This window comes from Dreissena polymorpha, chromosome 6 (genome assembly GCF_020536995.1).
Source record: "Dreissena polymorpha isolate Duluth1 chromosome 6, UMN_Dpol_1.0, whole genome shotgun sequence".
In the NCBI taxonomy this organism is placed as follows: Eukaryota; Metazoa; Mollusca; class Bivalvia; order Myida; family Dreissenidae; genus Dreissena; species Dreissena polymorpha.
The window spans coordinates 7,750,418-7,762,849 of record NC_068360.1 but is presented as its reverse complement, the minus strand read 5'-3'; the positions used below and the strand labels follow the sequence as shown (position 1 = coordinate 7,762,849).

At 33.6% G+C, this 12,432-nt stretch overlaps 2 protein-coding genes across 6 annotated transcripts in view; both read right to left on the bottom strand.

Moving 5' to 3' along the window:
- Nucleotides 1–70: 70 nt before the first annotated feature.
- On the bottom strand, nt 71–4,886 carry LOC127836243 (uncharacterized). The gene is made up of 3 exons (XM_052362731.1): nt 4,474–4,886; nt 2,235–2,337; nt 71–1,820 (listed from the first exon to the last, which is right to left on the bottom strand). The coding sequence occupies exons 1-3, from the start codon at nt 4,574–4,576 to the stop codon at nt 1,448–1,450; spliced, it is 579 nt and encodes a 192-aa protein (XP_052218691.1). The 5' UTR covers nt 4,577–4,886; the 3' UTR covers nt 71–1,447.
- Nucleotides 4,887–7,412: 2,526 nt separating this feature from the next.
- LOC127834819 (myosin-VIIa-like) overlaps nt 7,413–12,432 on the bottom strand; it is a 46,124-nt gene continuing 41,104 nt past the window's right edge. For all 5 annotated transcript variants that reach the window (XM_052360877.1, XM_052360880.1, XM_052360881.1 and 2 more), the window contains 7 exons: nt 12,086–12,186; nt 11,526–11,644; nt 10,731–10,797; nt 10,486–10,602; nt 9,952–10,035; nt 9,276–9,395; nt 7,413–8,944 (listed from right to left, as the gene is read on the bottom strand). In XM_052360877.1, the coding sequence (XP_052216837.1) occupies nt 8,834–8,944; nt 9,276–9,395; nt 9,952–10,035; nt 10,486–10,602; nt 10,731–10,797; nt 11,526–11,644; nt 12,086–12,186 (719 nt within the window). In that variant the 3' untranslated portion in view covers nt 7,413–8,833. The remainder of the gene's footprint in view (nt 8,945–9,275; nt 9,396–9,951; nt 10,036–10,485; nt 10,603–10,730; nt 10,798–11,525; nt 11,645–12,085; nt 12,187–12,432) is intronic.

Sequence of the window (12,432 nt, the reverse complement as noted above, 5' to 3'; positions counted from 1 at the left end):
AAGTGTGTATCAATCACATTTATTATACCAAATAGTATTTACTGTTCTCTAAAGAATAACCAAGTGTACATTGTATATCAATCGCATTTATTATACCAAATAGTATTTACTGTGCTCTAAAGAATAACCAAGTGTATATCAATCGCATTTATTATACCAAATATTATTTACTTTTCTTCTTATCTGTGTGAACGATATTATCTGTAACCAATTTGGCCAACATACCTTAAACAGTTTCTCTGTAATTCGTTGTTGTAGTAATCATGAAATCTCATAATGTCGTTGGTGGTGGCGACTCGCAACACATTACAACAGTTTATTAAATAAAACACATCATATAGATTAATAACTGAATGACAAAACATTTTACATATTGCTGTTCAGAGGTATGCAAATTATGTGAAATCAGGAAATCTGAAAACAAATGGTGATGGATCCGAAAAATGAGTCTATTTGATTTTGAGATGAACACTTTGGCAACGACTTTTAAACGAATGATCTATTTAGACAATAACACACGGCAGAGCTGGGCCGGACGTCTATAATCGGCCCGCTGCCGTCATAACCTAAAATCCTCAATATATTTACCTCCAGCAAAACAGAATCATTCCTCGCAAACAAACATCTGTTCACAAATCAAAGTCGTCAAACACTATATAGTCTATTAATCATGACATCGATATTTATTGTATTGCCTATAATGACATCATATAAAACATCAATGGCGTAATAATCTAAACCAGACACCACTCCTACTCTGGTAACATTTTGGTCAGATCGGATAATTAGAGACTAAGTGTCCTGTTAGAAGTTATAATACAGTTAATATTCGTGGAAATTGTTTTAAATACACAAATGCATGTTATGACTATGTTTGGGGGGTTTGTAATGTAAATTCATGTATTTATTTATTATGTAAGTTCTAATATTTAATTTGAAGAAAAATAGCAATATGCATGAAGTTTTTATTTGTTCGTGCCGTTAAGCTTTATATGATGAATTGGTGATTTAATGATTTTACTTATGTAATAAATAGTTTCAATTGCAGACTATCTAAGAGGAAGATTTTTTGTCTGTTGTTTGTTTCGTTGGTAAGCAAGAAATCTCTATTCTGCAATTGTGATAAAAATAATATTTCCTAATACATTTTGTTTGATAAATGCATTGTTAACACCGTATTTTAAATACCAATAGATAATTTAAAATACGATTACTACTTCATGTATACCCCAATTTTAACACGTTTGCAACAAATCCGTCGTTGGTTAGAATTTTAACCGTTTTGTTGGCTGACTCACCAGCTTATAAAATTGAGTACATGACGAACCTAATAAAACGGAATTTGCGAACATTTTTTCCCCCGAAGGTATGTACGTGTCATGCTATTACAACACATATGTCGAACATTTAGAACAGCATGGCACGCTTTCTTCCAATTAAAAAGGTTTCATGATTTTGACGGTTTCTTGAAATCAAGATCTGGAACTTCTAGTTCATCCAACATTCTCTCAAAGTCGTCATCACTCACGAGCTGTTTGTTAGCCCTCTGTGTTCTCTCGTCCACAAAAGCTGATTTCTCAAATACCTCGTCGTAGAAAAACTCGTCCTCGGTCGGTAATCGTCGTCTCAGATTAGTGTTTGGTCGGCCATCATCGCCGCCATCTTGATCGCCAATACTGAAGAGTTGTCTCTCTTGGTTCGGTCTGGTAGGGTCCGTGACGAATGTTGCATCGTTACCGGCAGACTGTCCAGTGCTTGAGATCGACAACGTGCGCTTGCGAATTCGCACGTAGTTTCTACATGTTGCGCACGATAATTTCCTGAAATGTTATAACAAATTAATTTATGGTGGCGAACAGAGACCATTTATTAATACATAACCATGCAAAAGAAAGGTGTCATATTGCTAGCAATAGAATCGATGATATTTGTTATATAATACCTAAATGTAGTAAAATCAGACGTGAAATGAGTCATACAGTTATATTAAATTTAATAAGTATTATTGTAGTATATTATAATTATACCTGTATCAATACATATGTTTTAAAACAGTAACAATACGTTTACACATGCATTATTCGACACGGTGCTGCGTTACACGCAGCAAAGACTGATTTGAAATTTTACAAACCGGTTTATTTTCCTAAGAAACCAACATATTCGGCTTTATTTGTAGACACAGAGCATTGGAAATACAATCCGTATTGCACATTAAGAGAAGGAAAGTGTACCCTTTCTTGTAGAGATACGCCAGAAGAAATGCGATGCCTCCTATGGCACACAACACCGCCAGTAGAACACCGATTGCAGTGCCCGTGGACATATGGAGCATATCTGCAATGCGCAAAGCAACTTTTGATATTGTACGATGCTTATCCATAGTAATTTAACACATACAAATACTTCTTAGTCCCTTTACGTTTTTCGCTTGTAGATACATGGGACAATCCATTAGCCATTGACGATGTGTTGAGCAAGTCAGACCGCGATACTGGTGTAATTGGCCAATAGAAATGTGTAATTCAAGAAAGGCGTTGATCAATTATTGTGTTGTATGTTCTCTTGTTAGAACACGTGCGTAAATCCATCATACAATTTATATAGTTCAAATAATCTATTGAATTTATTGTTATGTTTTGGTGTATGTTCAATATCCAAGGACGGATTTTTAAAGTCTTAATTGACAAGATTTCCTCCGTTTGTTTGTTTAAAAAACACAAATTGATTAAGCTCAAATTTTTATTTAATATTTGTCTGATATGAAACATGTTTTTTTTAACAAACACGTCTGGTTTTTCTCTCATTTTATACATATTTTCCAACGATAATCGTTAAAATATATATGAAAAAGCTTCGAAAAAGTCAAGAATCCAATGTGCCAATTCAATTTAGTTCCAATTATCTTGAAAAAGAAGTTGGCGGATGTAGTATCTTATCCCGAGAAGTAGTGTTAATTCTGTTATCAGAATGTTTGTGAATCCGAAAATATTTTTTAATTTTGTCGTTCATTATCTTACAACTTGTGTATAAAATATAATGCATGTATCAGTACATCCTGGCCTACCAAAGTAAATATATATCAATGAAGTCTTGCACCAATGTTCTTAAGCTCAAAAGCATTGCAACTTTTTTGGTTGAAGCCCGCAAACTTAAATCTGAGAATGTAAATCTTCTAGCAGCTTTGTAATTGTATATTTATAAACATAACTGTAATAGCCATACTTATTATTTGTTATGATTGGTATATTTGTTCATTTTTAAATCGATATATGGCAGAATGCCGGATTGCTAATACACTTTGTTAATCGTTACTGAATGTTTATTACCGCCAATTAACAACATGCGAAAACAGGATTGATGCATTGTGTTTATATTTTGGGCAACATGTTGATGAATACAGTTTACATATCAACTTCATTCCGTTCAGTGATTAGCTTATCTGGTAAATGTGATAGGGACGCCTGTGATTTATCTTAGATAAACAATGGATTGTAATCAAGTATACAGCCATTCTAACAAGTATTTAATCGAAAACTGTAAGTAAAATTATAACAGACTCAAATCATACATATACCTATACAAAAGTTCAAAAGCGAACGGAACAACAATAAAGAGATGCTGAATATGGTTTTATAAAACTAAACATTTCAATACGCTATCTTTATATTAACATATTCTTACTGTAGATTTCTGTAGACGTTTTGTAACGGTCTATATTTTCAATATTTCAAGATAGTTTTACTTCAAATGATTTTTACGTGTTTGAATGAATACCATATATTTTAACGCATGTATTTATTTTTTAAACACGACGATTTTTATGTGTCAGACAACGTGTAAATGCTTAAATATTTCTGCTTTGCGGTCTAAAGAAATATAGCAGTCATATCTGATACAATCGATAAGGAAACTCGGTATAATTATGTAATCGAATAAGATAATTAGTTTCACGTTTTCGACAATTGTCATTAATCATAAATACATTAAAGCGCCTTTACCAAAAAACAAGTAAATGTAAATGTAATTTTTATTTTGAGCATTTAAATTAAACTTAAATTATTATTTTTTATATCTGGTTATTATAATGTTAACATAATAAGTCAAGTTTTGAACGAAATAGAGATTTATTGACGCATAAAATAAAGGCAAGCAAATAACAAATAAACTCGTTTTTAGCAGTCTTAAATTAAATATAACGATGAATTAAAAAAGCGTTACAGTACAAACATATGTGTGTATATATGTATATGTCTATTCATGGGAGTGAAATTCGAGGGAAAATGTTTCAAATATCACATTATTATTCTTTGCATTCTTTGAAATTTTACACTCATCCATTATTTCAGGTGCAAGACAATGATACCCCACGTACTCACACGTATACCTGGTGCAGGTCAATCACATTAATATGACCACACACGATTTACTTGTGTTCATACATATCGTTTGTTTTTATATTGGCGTACATACCTTCAATGGTGTTCTTGTGATTCGTTGTAGTCGTATCCATGGCATCTGTGGCTGTTGTTGACGTCTCGTTATATTGCATTGTCGTAGGTAATTTTCCTGTCATGTGTGCCCACTATAACGCTATTCTATGCATTTTCTTCTACTTATATAAACATAAAGTGCGTATCTCAATATATCGAATGTATTAATTGTGTTAAATTATAGGCATTATAACACTTCTAAAATAGTTTTAAAAAACAAATCCATACGTTGACACTTAAATCCAATCGAATAACAGTACATTTAAAACGATCAATAAACAGATAGCAAACTTAAATTGTTGATGTTTGTGAATGTTTTACTTCCTCAACATTATGTTTAATTTTGTTCTTGTTCACGACTAGTGTGCTCACAAACATATGATAATCATCCCCTAGTAGGACGAGATAACGATGGGTCGTGAGTATGCTGATTTATCAAGGATTAAAGGTTGCACAAACCCCAGCTATGTCGATGCACGTCTGGTGTGCTTATATGACGCTTACATGTACTGAAAATCTAAATAGGATATGTATAACTTTTATTGACAGTTTTCTTGTAAGTGTATTTCAAAACCTTTTACTTTCTTAATTCAAGTAATACGTATACGGAAAAAATGTTGTATTTAAAAAAAAATTGTTTAAGACGGATAAATGTACACATGTATATTATCTTAGATGTTTTAGTGTAATGTGTGGCTATGAATACACCCATAGTTATGTCGTCAGTTATTTCATATTTAAATTGCAGTCGATAATTTTGCAAAAATCTAAATATGACATTGTGTCATTAAGTCCCCATTGTGATCATTCTTATTTGACCTCAATCATCAAATATGGTTTCAAGATGTACATATGCATCTGCACTTCACAGTGTTCGGGCCGATATCATATTCCGGTAGAGAGGAATTGCAACGAGCCATTACTCATTCATCAGAGTCACATATTGGGTGATAATGAAATTGTTAAGCTACCAATGTAACTTATCGGCTGAAGTAGTATATATCATCCAATTAAACGAGAAGCCGAAAACTTTAAACTAACAGTTAGCAAGGTATTCACAATTTAAGAGTTGTGGATTTAGAATGTGTTAATGTATGTGTGTCTTCATGGACCGTTCACGATATAACAACATTAATAAGTCTTGTGCAATTACAATTAATAGGGACACGTATTTATTTCATTTTTGTTTGATTTTGTCGCGTGTTTGAAAACCATTTTTGCACATAATTAGCGTAAAAAGTGTACCGGTAAGAACTTTTGTGTAGATTGTTAGACAATACGTATTTGAGGTAGTTCATTTTACCTCCGAAAATAACATACTTCCGTCACAAGAAACCTGCATGCAAGCGATGTATATTTCCACCATCGACATATGTGCACAACTAGTTTGCACTGAATATGTCACTAAAATTATACAATGACAGAACTAACAACCAATAATAAACTATTTCGACCACCAACAAATCCATCCTCCCAGTCTAAGAATGACAATTTAAAAAAAGTCAGTTGACAAGTGTTAATAAATATTCCCAAAATAAGCTCGAACTATATAATCACGCAGGTACTTAAACCAATGATTATTTTATAGTGTACGTCGCCCCTATCTCGCCTTGACACGGAGGTCAACCGATTGTGCCTTCCTATCAGATGCAATTAATTTAGGCGACTGATAGATAGTGAGGAAGTAAACCAACAATTCATTCACTGCTTGAACTCGTGTAAATGACTACTTATTTGATTCAGCTGTGATTTAAAGAGTAAGTACTTTCATAAGAGCCAGTTATCGATGTTTTAGAGACAATGAGTGACTTTACAGGGTTTACCCATTTTATTTAGTATATGGGAACTCCAACTCCAGAAACATATTCAGGGGAAAATACTTGTCCGCTAGACTTGTATAAAAGGCAAATACCCAATTGTATAAGGCATATAATATAAAATCATGATTAGGTCACCGTATTGGAACGGTCAGTGCAAAGCATAGGTGGGTTTAGACCGGTTGAAGGAATTCCAAACGTAACCTAAAGCCCAGAGGTAATCGCAAAACCGGAGAGAGGAAATCAAGAATAACCTCATAGATTTGTAATAAAACTAAGAACCCAATCAACGAGCATAATAGATTCAATTACTGTTTGGGACAGGATTAAACAAGTGGTTCCAGCATAAGCTGATTCCTTTTGTGTTTACCAGATTTCAAAACTAAGTATCATATTCTATTCTTATTGTATATTCTAAAAATACTCGTAGTGTATCTCAGGAAGAGGTATATATAAGTGTTCTTAATAAATGTTTTAAATAGAAACATTTTTCACAAACAAACAATTCCCCGAAAAGCAACGCACACAATCACTGTGTGAAAATACACATATTGTGCACATACACGACACAATGACACAAGTTTTTTTGTAGATTGAAAAACACACAAATAATCGTTCCATCATGGGCAAACATTCTATCACTTTTTTACTACTAGGTGTCCGTGTGCCATTGTAGAAGATGTAGTATTTATTAATCCTTAATCGCTATTTAACTTGTTACACTACCACTAGATTGCGAACCTCTTTTGAATCTGTGAGCATGTTGCTGGAAATGGATAAAGGGCAGTGTACACAGCTGGTGTATGACAAAATACAATGTTGATATCAACGTTGATTTCCATGATTATCAAATCATTTATCTATTTAAAATTACATTTAGTTATGTAGATCTAATGTTTAGATTGTTATGTATCAATGTATACATTTGAAAAATGATAAGTTTGCTTGTAGAGCATGATATGCAACACTCAAATACAGAACCGTCTACATACATGTTTGCGTATTCGAAAATTTAACATAACCTGACATGTTTAACTACTATTGCACGAGTTGTAAATATAACAAAACAGTATTTCGTGTTTATGCTTTAATATATTGGTATTATACATGGTGATTGATATGTTGGAAAAACAAAAAAATACTATGATAATAAAATGGAAGCCACATAAATAAACATGTAGAGAGAATACTCAGCGAGCGGTTCATGTTTTCGCCGAGAAAAAAAATTTAACACTTACCTGGTATTATATTCATCCAATTATTTGCTCTGAGCTTGTGATATTTACTTTAAAAACAAACAAAGGAAAATGGCACCATTTTCCAGAAAAACGCAGTTATATCAAATGAAGTCATTAGTTTAATCAAAGGGAGGTTGTTGTCCTGCGCGTTGCGGCTTTAACCGGGGGAAACCGAAATAATCCTTAGTTTGCTCATCGGGGGTTCATTTTGAAAATGCACGACTTATGGTTGGTTACTTTTATATACACATTAATTAAAGACATTTCTCAATAAATAATTATACAAAATAAGTAATATAAAATAAAAAAACACAATTGCGTTTCATCAAAAGTATAAATACTTAAAGAAACACTGATTAAACTAGAGATATATATGATGACAAATTTTGATAATATATAAGCATATCGCAAAACATTTACTATGAGAGTAATGCAAATATTAATTAAACAATTAAAAAATATTGTCCCACATTTGTGTTATACAGCTATTTATAATATCTTCCTAAGCAAAATGCTCAATCATTGCCCATGTTCAATGATCGTTTCGCAAATAGAGCTTAACATAAGCAAGGGTTTTTGTATATAACACACATGTTAAATAAATACTTGCAATTTTTAAAAACTTGAAAGACAAGTTTTCTTTTCTTAAGCTTCATTTATTTTCGACAAGTTTCAACACTCAATTTAAAAGAACAGATCATATAAATGAATCATTGAATGTAAAACAGTGACCAGTTTGCAAATAACGTGTATCCAAAGGATGAGAAATCGTGTACACAGATGGTGATGGATCCTACGGATTTGGGGCTTTTGATATAGAGCTGAACACTCTGGCAATGAATATACCTTTAAACAAACGGCACATTGCATATTAATGATTCTACCATATTGTTAATACACGAGACGATATTGTTTTTGCTTTTAACAACAAACAATACAGTTTGATTAATGTGTAACCTTATTTCTCGTCATGTTTCCGACAAATGATAAAAACGTACATAAAGTAGCGCACATGATTCAACGGCTGTAAACAAAGTTGCCATTTATATTAGTAACGTCTTTTCAACATTTTTAGCGGTTGGACACCTATCATTACTTAAATATTGTAAGTGGTTTTAGTTTGTTTCTCAGCCTGTAAAGTGGTCACTACCGCGGCATAATACAATCCGGTCGTCAACCAAGCAACCATCGGCGCTGCTCAGAAACATCCAGGCTCAGGATTAGATGGATGCTGAGTACTGGTGGTTGTGGCATCAATAATCCACCGCCTTCCTGGCAAAGAGGCCTAGCAGACGGACTCGCCCACCACTATGCCTGCATACGAAGGTTTCTTCTTGATCTGAGTATTCATTATGTAGCCCACGTAGGACATTATCAGGTCATCCATGTTGTGACCCTGCCGCAAAGCAAGCATTATTTTATTAGATTATGTTTTATTCATTTTATTTCATTTACATTTGAGCCTGGTTATAATGCTATGAAAAATCTAATGAGACCGAGAGTTTAATGCATGCTTACATTTATTTATTTCATAACAATAAGGTAGTAGATGTTGAAAACGGTTTTGAATTTTTATCGCAAAGCACACACAAATTTAGATAAATACTATAAGATAACTGAAGGATGTAAATCACTCAGCCAAAAATAATGTAGGGACAATAAAGTAAAAAATACAGTCATTTGAAATGCACCTAGTTGCCACCGCATACCAATTATCATCTACGTACCACGGTGGTTTCCATGTAGATCTTCGATGTGCTGGATCCCTCGCCAATAACCAGGGTAAAGGAATGCTCGTCAAACGCCCAGTTGGGGATTTTGTCGAAGCTATGCATCACCAGCACCTCCTGCGGTACAACGATAGAATCATACCAAATTTAACAACTACAATATTTTGTTTTTCGATACCAACGATCTAATCTTACTTACATATGCATAAGAATGATAAATGTCAGCCTGATAATGTGTGTTGCAATTTCACATAATGATCTTGTTAACCTAAATTATATTTCAAAACGAAAACAGTATCAGAATAACATTTTGCGGATTTGCTTCTTTTAGGTAAGTCAGACAATTTATTGTAATATATAATATGTGACAAGCTGCATACATAATTTAGATTTTGTAAAAAAAATGAAACTCCAACATATTATTAGGTGATTCATTATCGTTTTTTTTATTTAAGGCAAGAGTTCAAATGCCTTTACAGAGCTAAACATACACAACAACACTGACCATCCAAACAATTAAATCTGTGAGTTACCTCCTTGGCGCTGTCGAAACAAAGCAATGCGGAACTTGTTTAAAATTCGCACAAAACATCACGTCTAGCTCAGAATTAAACACACAAAAACGTATACTATATACACATGAAACCTTAACAAAACACCGTTTCGCGCAAACCTTTGAAGCAGTGTCCACCAGCCCAACCCCGTTGTGATTCACGGCAACAATGAGGTCCTTCGGGTAGGTCTTGGTGCTCCGTTGCTTAGCATAAAAACGATCACATGTTGTTTCAAATATTGATAACAATGCTTAGTGTTCAATGTTAGAATTTTATAAATACATTGTTTACACAACAAAAACTTGTTTCCATATATGTAATAAAGAACAATATTTTACGACAAAGGATTGATTTAAAACAGTGTTTTTTCTGCTAAAATGACAATTATTGCAGAATTACAAGCAAGGGAAAAGTATTTAAGGCAGACATTGAGCTTAGGTATTTCAGCCGATATGAGGTTTTGATATTAGGAACGGATTGCCGCAGTGAAATCACCTGTGATAATATTATAAGTACCATTTCCAGCTTAATGATAGGCAATAGCAACACTTGTATGTATTTGATAACGGTTAATATTGCAGATGATTGCACTTGTCTTGACACAAAAGAAAGAAAAAAAATGATATTGGAGATACGCCGACAAACATACATACCCGAACTTCAAAGAAAACAGATCCATATGTCTGCCATTTACTGAGCATCTTCAAAAAGGCGACTTTGGCATCTTCTTTCGTCGGAAATTTTAACTGCGCAATGTTGGCTTGCAGCAGCTTAAACAAGAACAGCACACTGTTTAGATAAGGTCTTTGGAACTAAACGCAAAGCATGTATATGATCATGAAATGTAAATTGTTTATGTATACGTGTTATTGATGGACTAGACAAAATTGAATGTTACCTTTTTCCACTCTGATGGTGGTTTGCCCTCAATTATTGTTCTTGGTAGAAGCGTTGGTATCACATCCCTAAAGACGAAAATAAAAGCCATGAATGAGAGCGACTCTTCGTCTTGACAGATTATCGGACCGTCTTTTTTTATAGATTACATCCCTTTTGATCGAAATTATAGATAGACAAAGCAGCAGCCAAAATGTAACATTCAATACATGTACTTGGCATCCGTGCTCAACAAATTGAGTTTCTTTTTGAAAAAAAGTTGAAAGCAACTGTTCAATTTTAACAAAACCGATAACTGATGTACTTTAAAACGGTTAAATCACACTAAATTGCTCAAACAGTTGAATAATAATTACAAAACATTGCATCAATTTATTTTTATTCATTAATTTGAAATTCACATTTGGTCTGTTAAAAATAATACATAGTGTACCTTTGTGCAACAAATTAAGATTTAATAATTGAATAAGATGCAAGAAAGAATAGTTGTTTTAACTTCAAAGTCTCCACAAATATTGCCTTTTGTTAAGTTTTGAGTCCTAACATTGCAAAATAAGCTATTTACTGGAATTTAAACAAAGGTGATAAGCCTGAGATCCACTTTCATCACAATCGACTAACTGCCCCAAACAAATCCATAACAAAGCACTAAGAAATTATACAGCGGTCATCGCATAACAATAGCAAAACAAAATATATGAGGTTTTGGGTACCAAACACAGGTTTTGGGTACCAGGGTTCAGGTAAAATTAATACTCTAGACTTGACCAAGTGAAACGAAGACGTCTACACGTACTCTATATGGTCAAGGGGTTGTTTCTCGTCTCCATACTTGGCCTTGAACAACAGCGCCCCCAGGGAGACGCATTCCGCGTCTGAACACGCGTGGTAGCCGCGCAGGAAGTTCGGCACCTCCTTAAAAATGCAGCAACTGCTTATTTGCAATATTCCAACGCATGCATATGAGCCGATAAAAGTGCCATTGTGTAATAAGTATTCCACTTGGGTGAACATAATTATATTCAAATCGGCGGATATAGTTGCTTGAATACTGTAAAAGCAGATTAGTGATGTTTTAACTTCTTAGAAAGTTTGCTATATTTTGCGGATCGACATGTTTAATTGTGAACGAAGAATATAATTAAAAGTCAGCATATGTAACTTAAAAGAATTATTGATTGTGATAAAGAGATAAGTGAGATTATATATCCATGTAAATGCCTGATGTGTCGTTGATATGTTGATTTCGATTCGTGTTTGATTATGCTTGATTATTTTTTGCGCCGAGAGAAAGTGCGGTGAAATAGCGCTCTTCGATTAATTCCACTTCAATATGGTACCGTATCGGATTGTTACCTGAGGGAAATGAAACTTGCTATCTGCAAGTTTGTCTCGTCCCGGAATGGCGTTCATCCATAGTTTCTTCATGAATATCAGGACAGGAGGGATCATGTTGGCTGGAAAGGGAATGAAGTGAACGTGACAGATGCCATAGAACATGCAAGTGGCGATAACACTGGGTAATAACACGAAAAGATAAGAAGTAAGTGCCGAATGAATGAAACATGTTTTACTTTAAATGCACCTATCAAAACTCATTATTTTATTGTCGAAACAAAGTGCCTCAACACTTGTAAACATTGTTTCACATTGTTATTTAGAGCTTATAATTTGTAACTTTTAAATGGTCAAATCTGACCTGA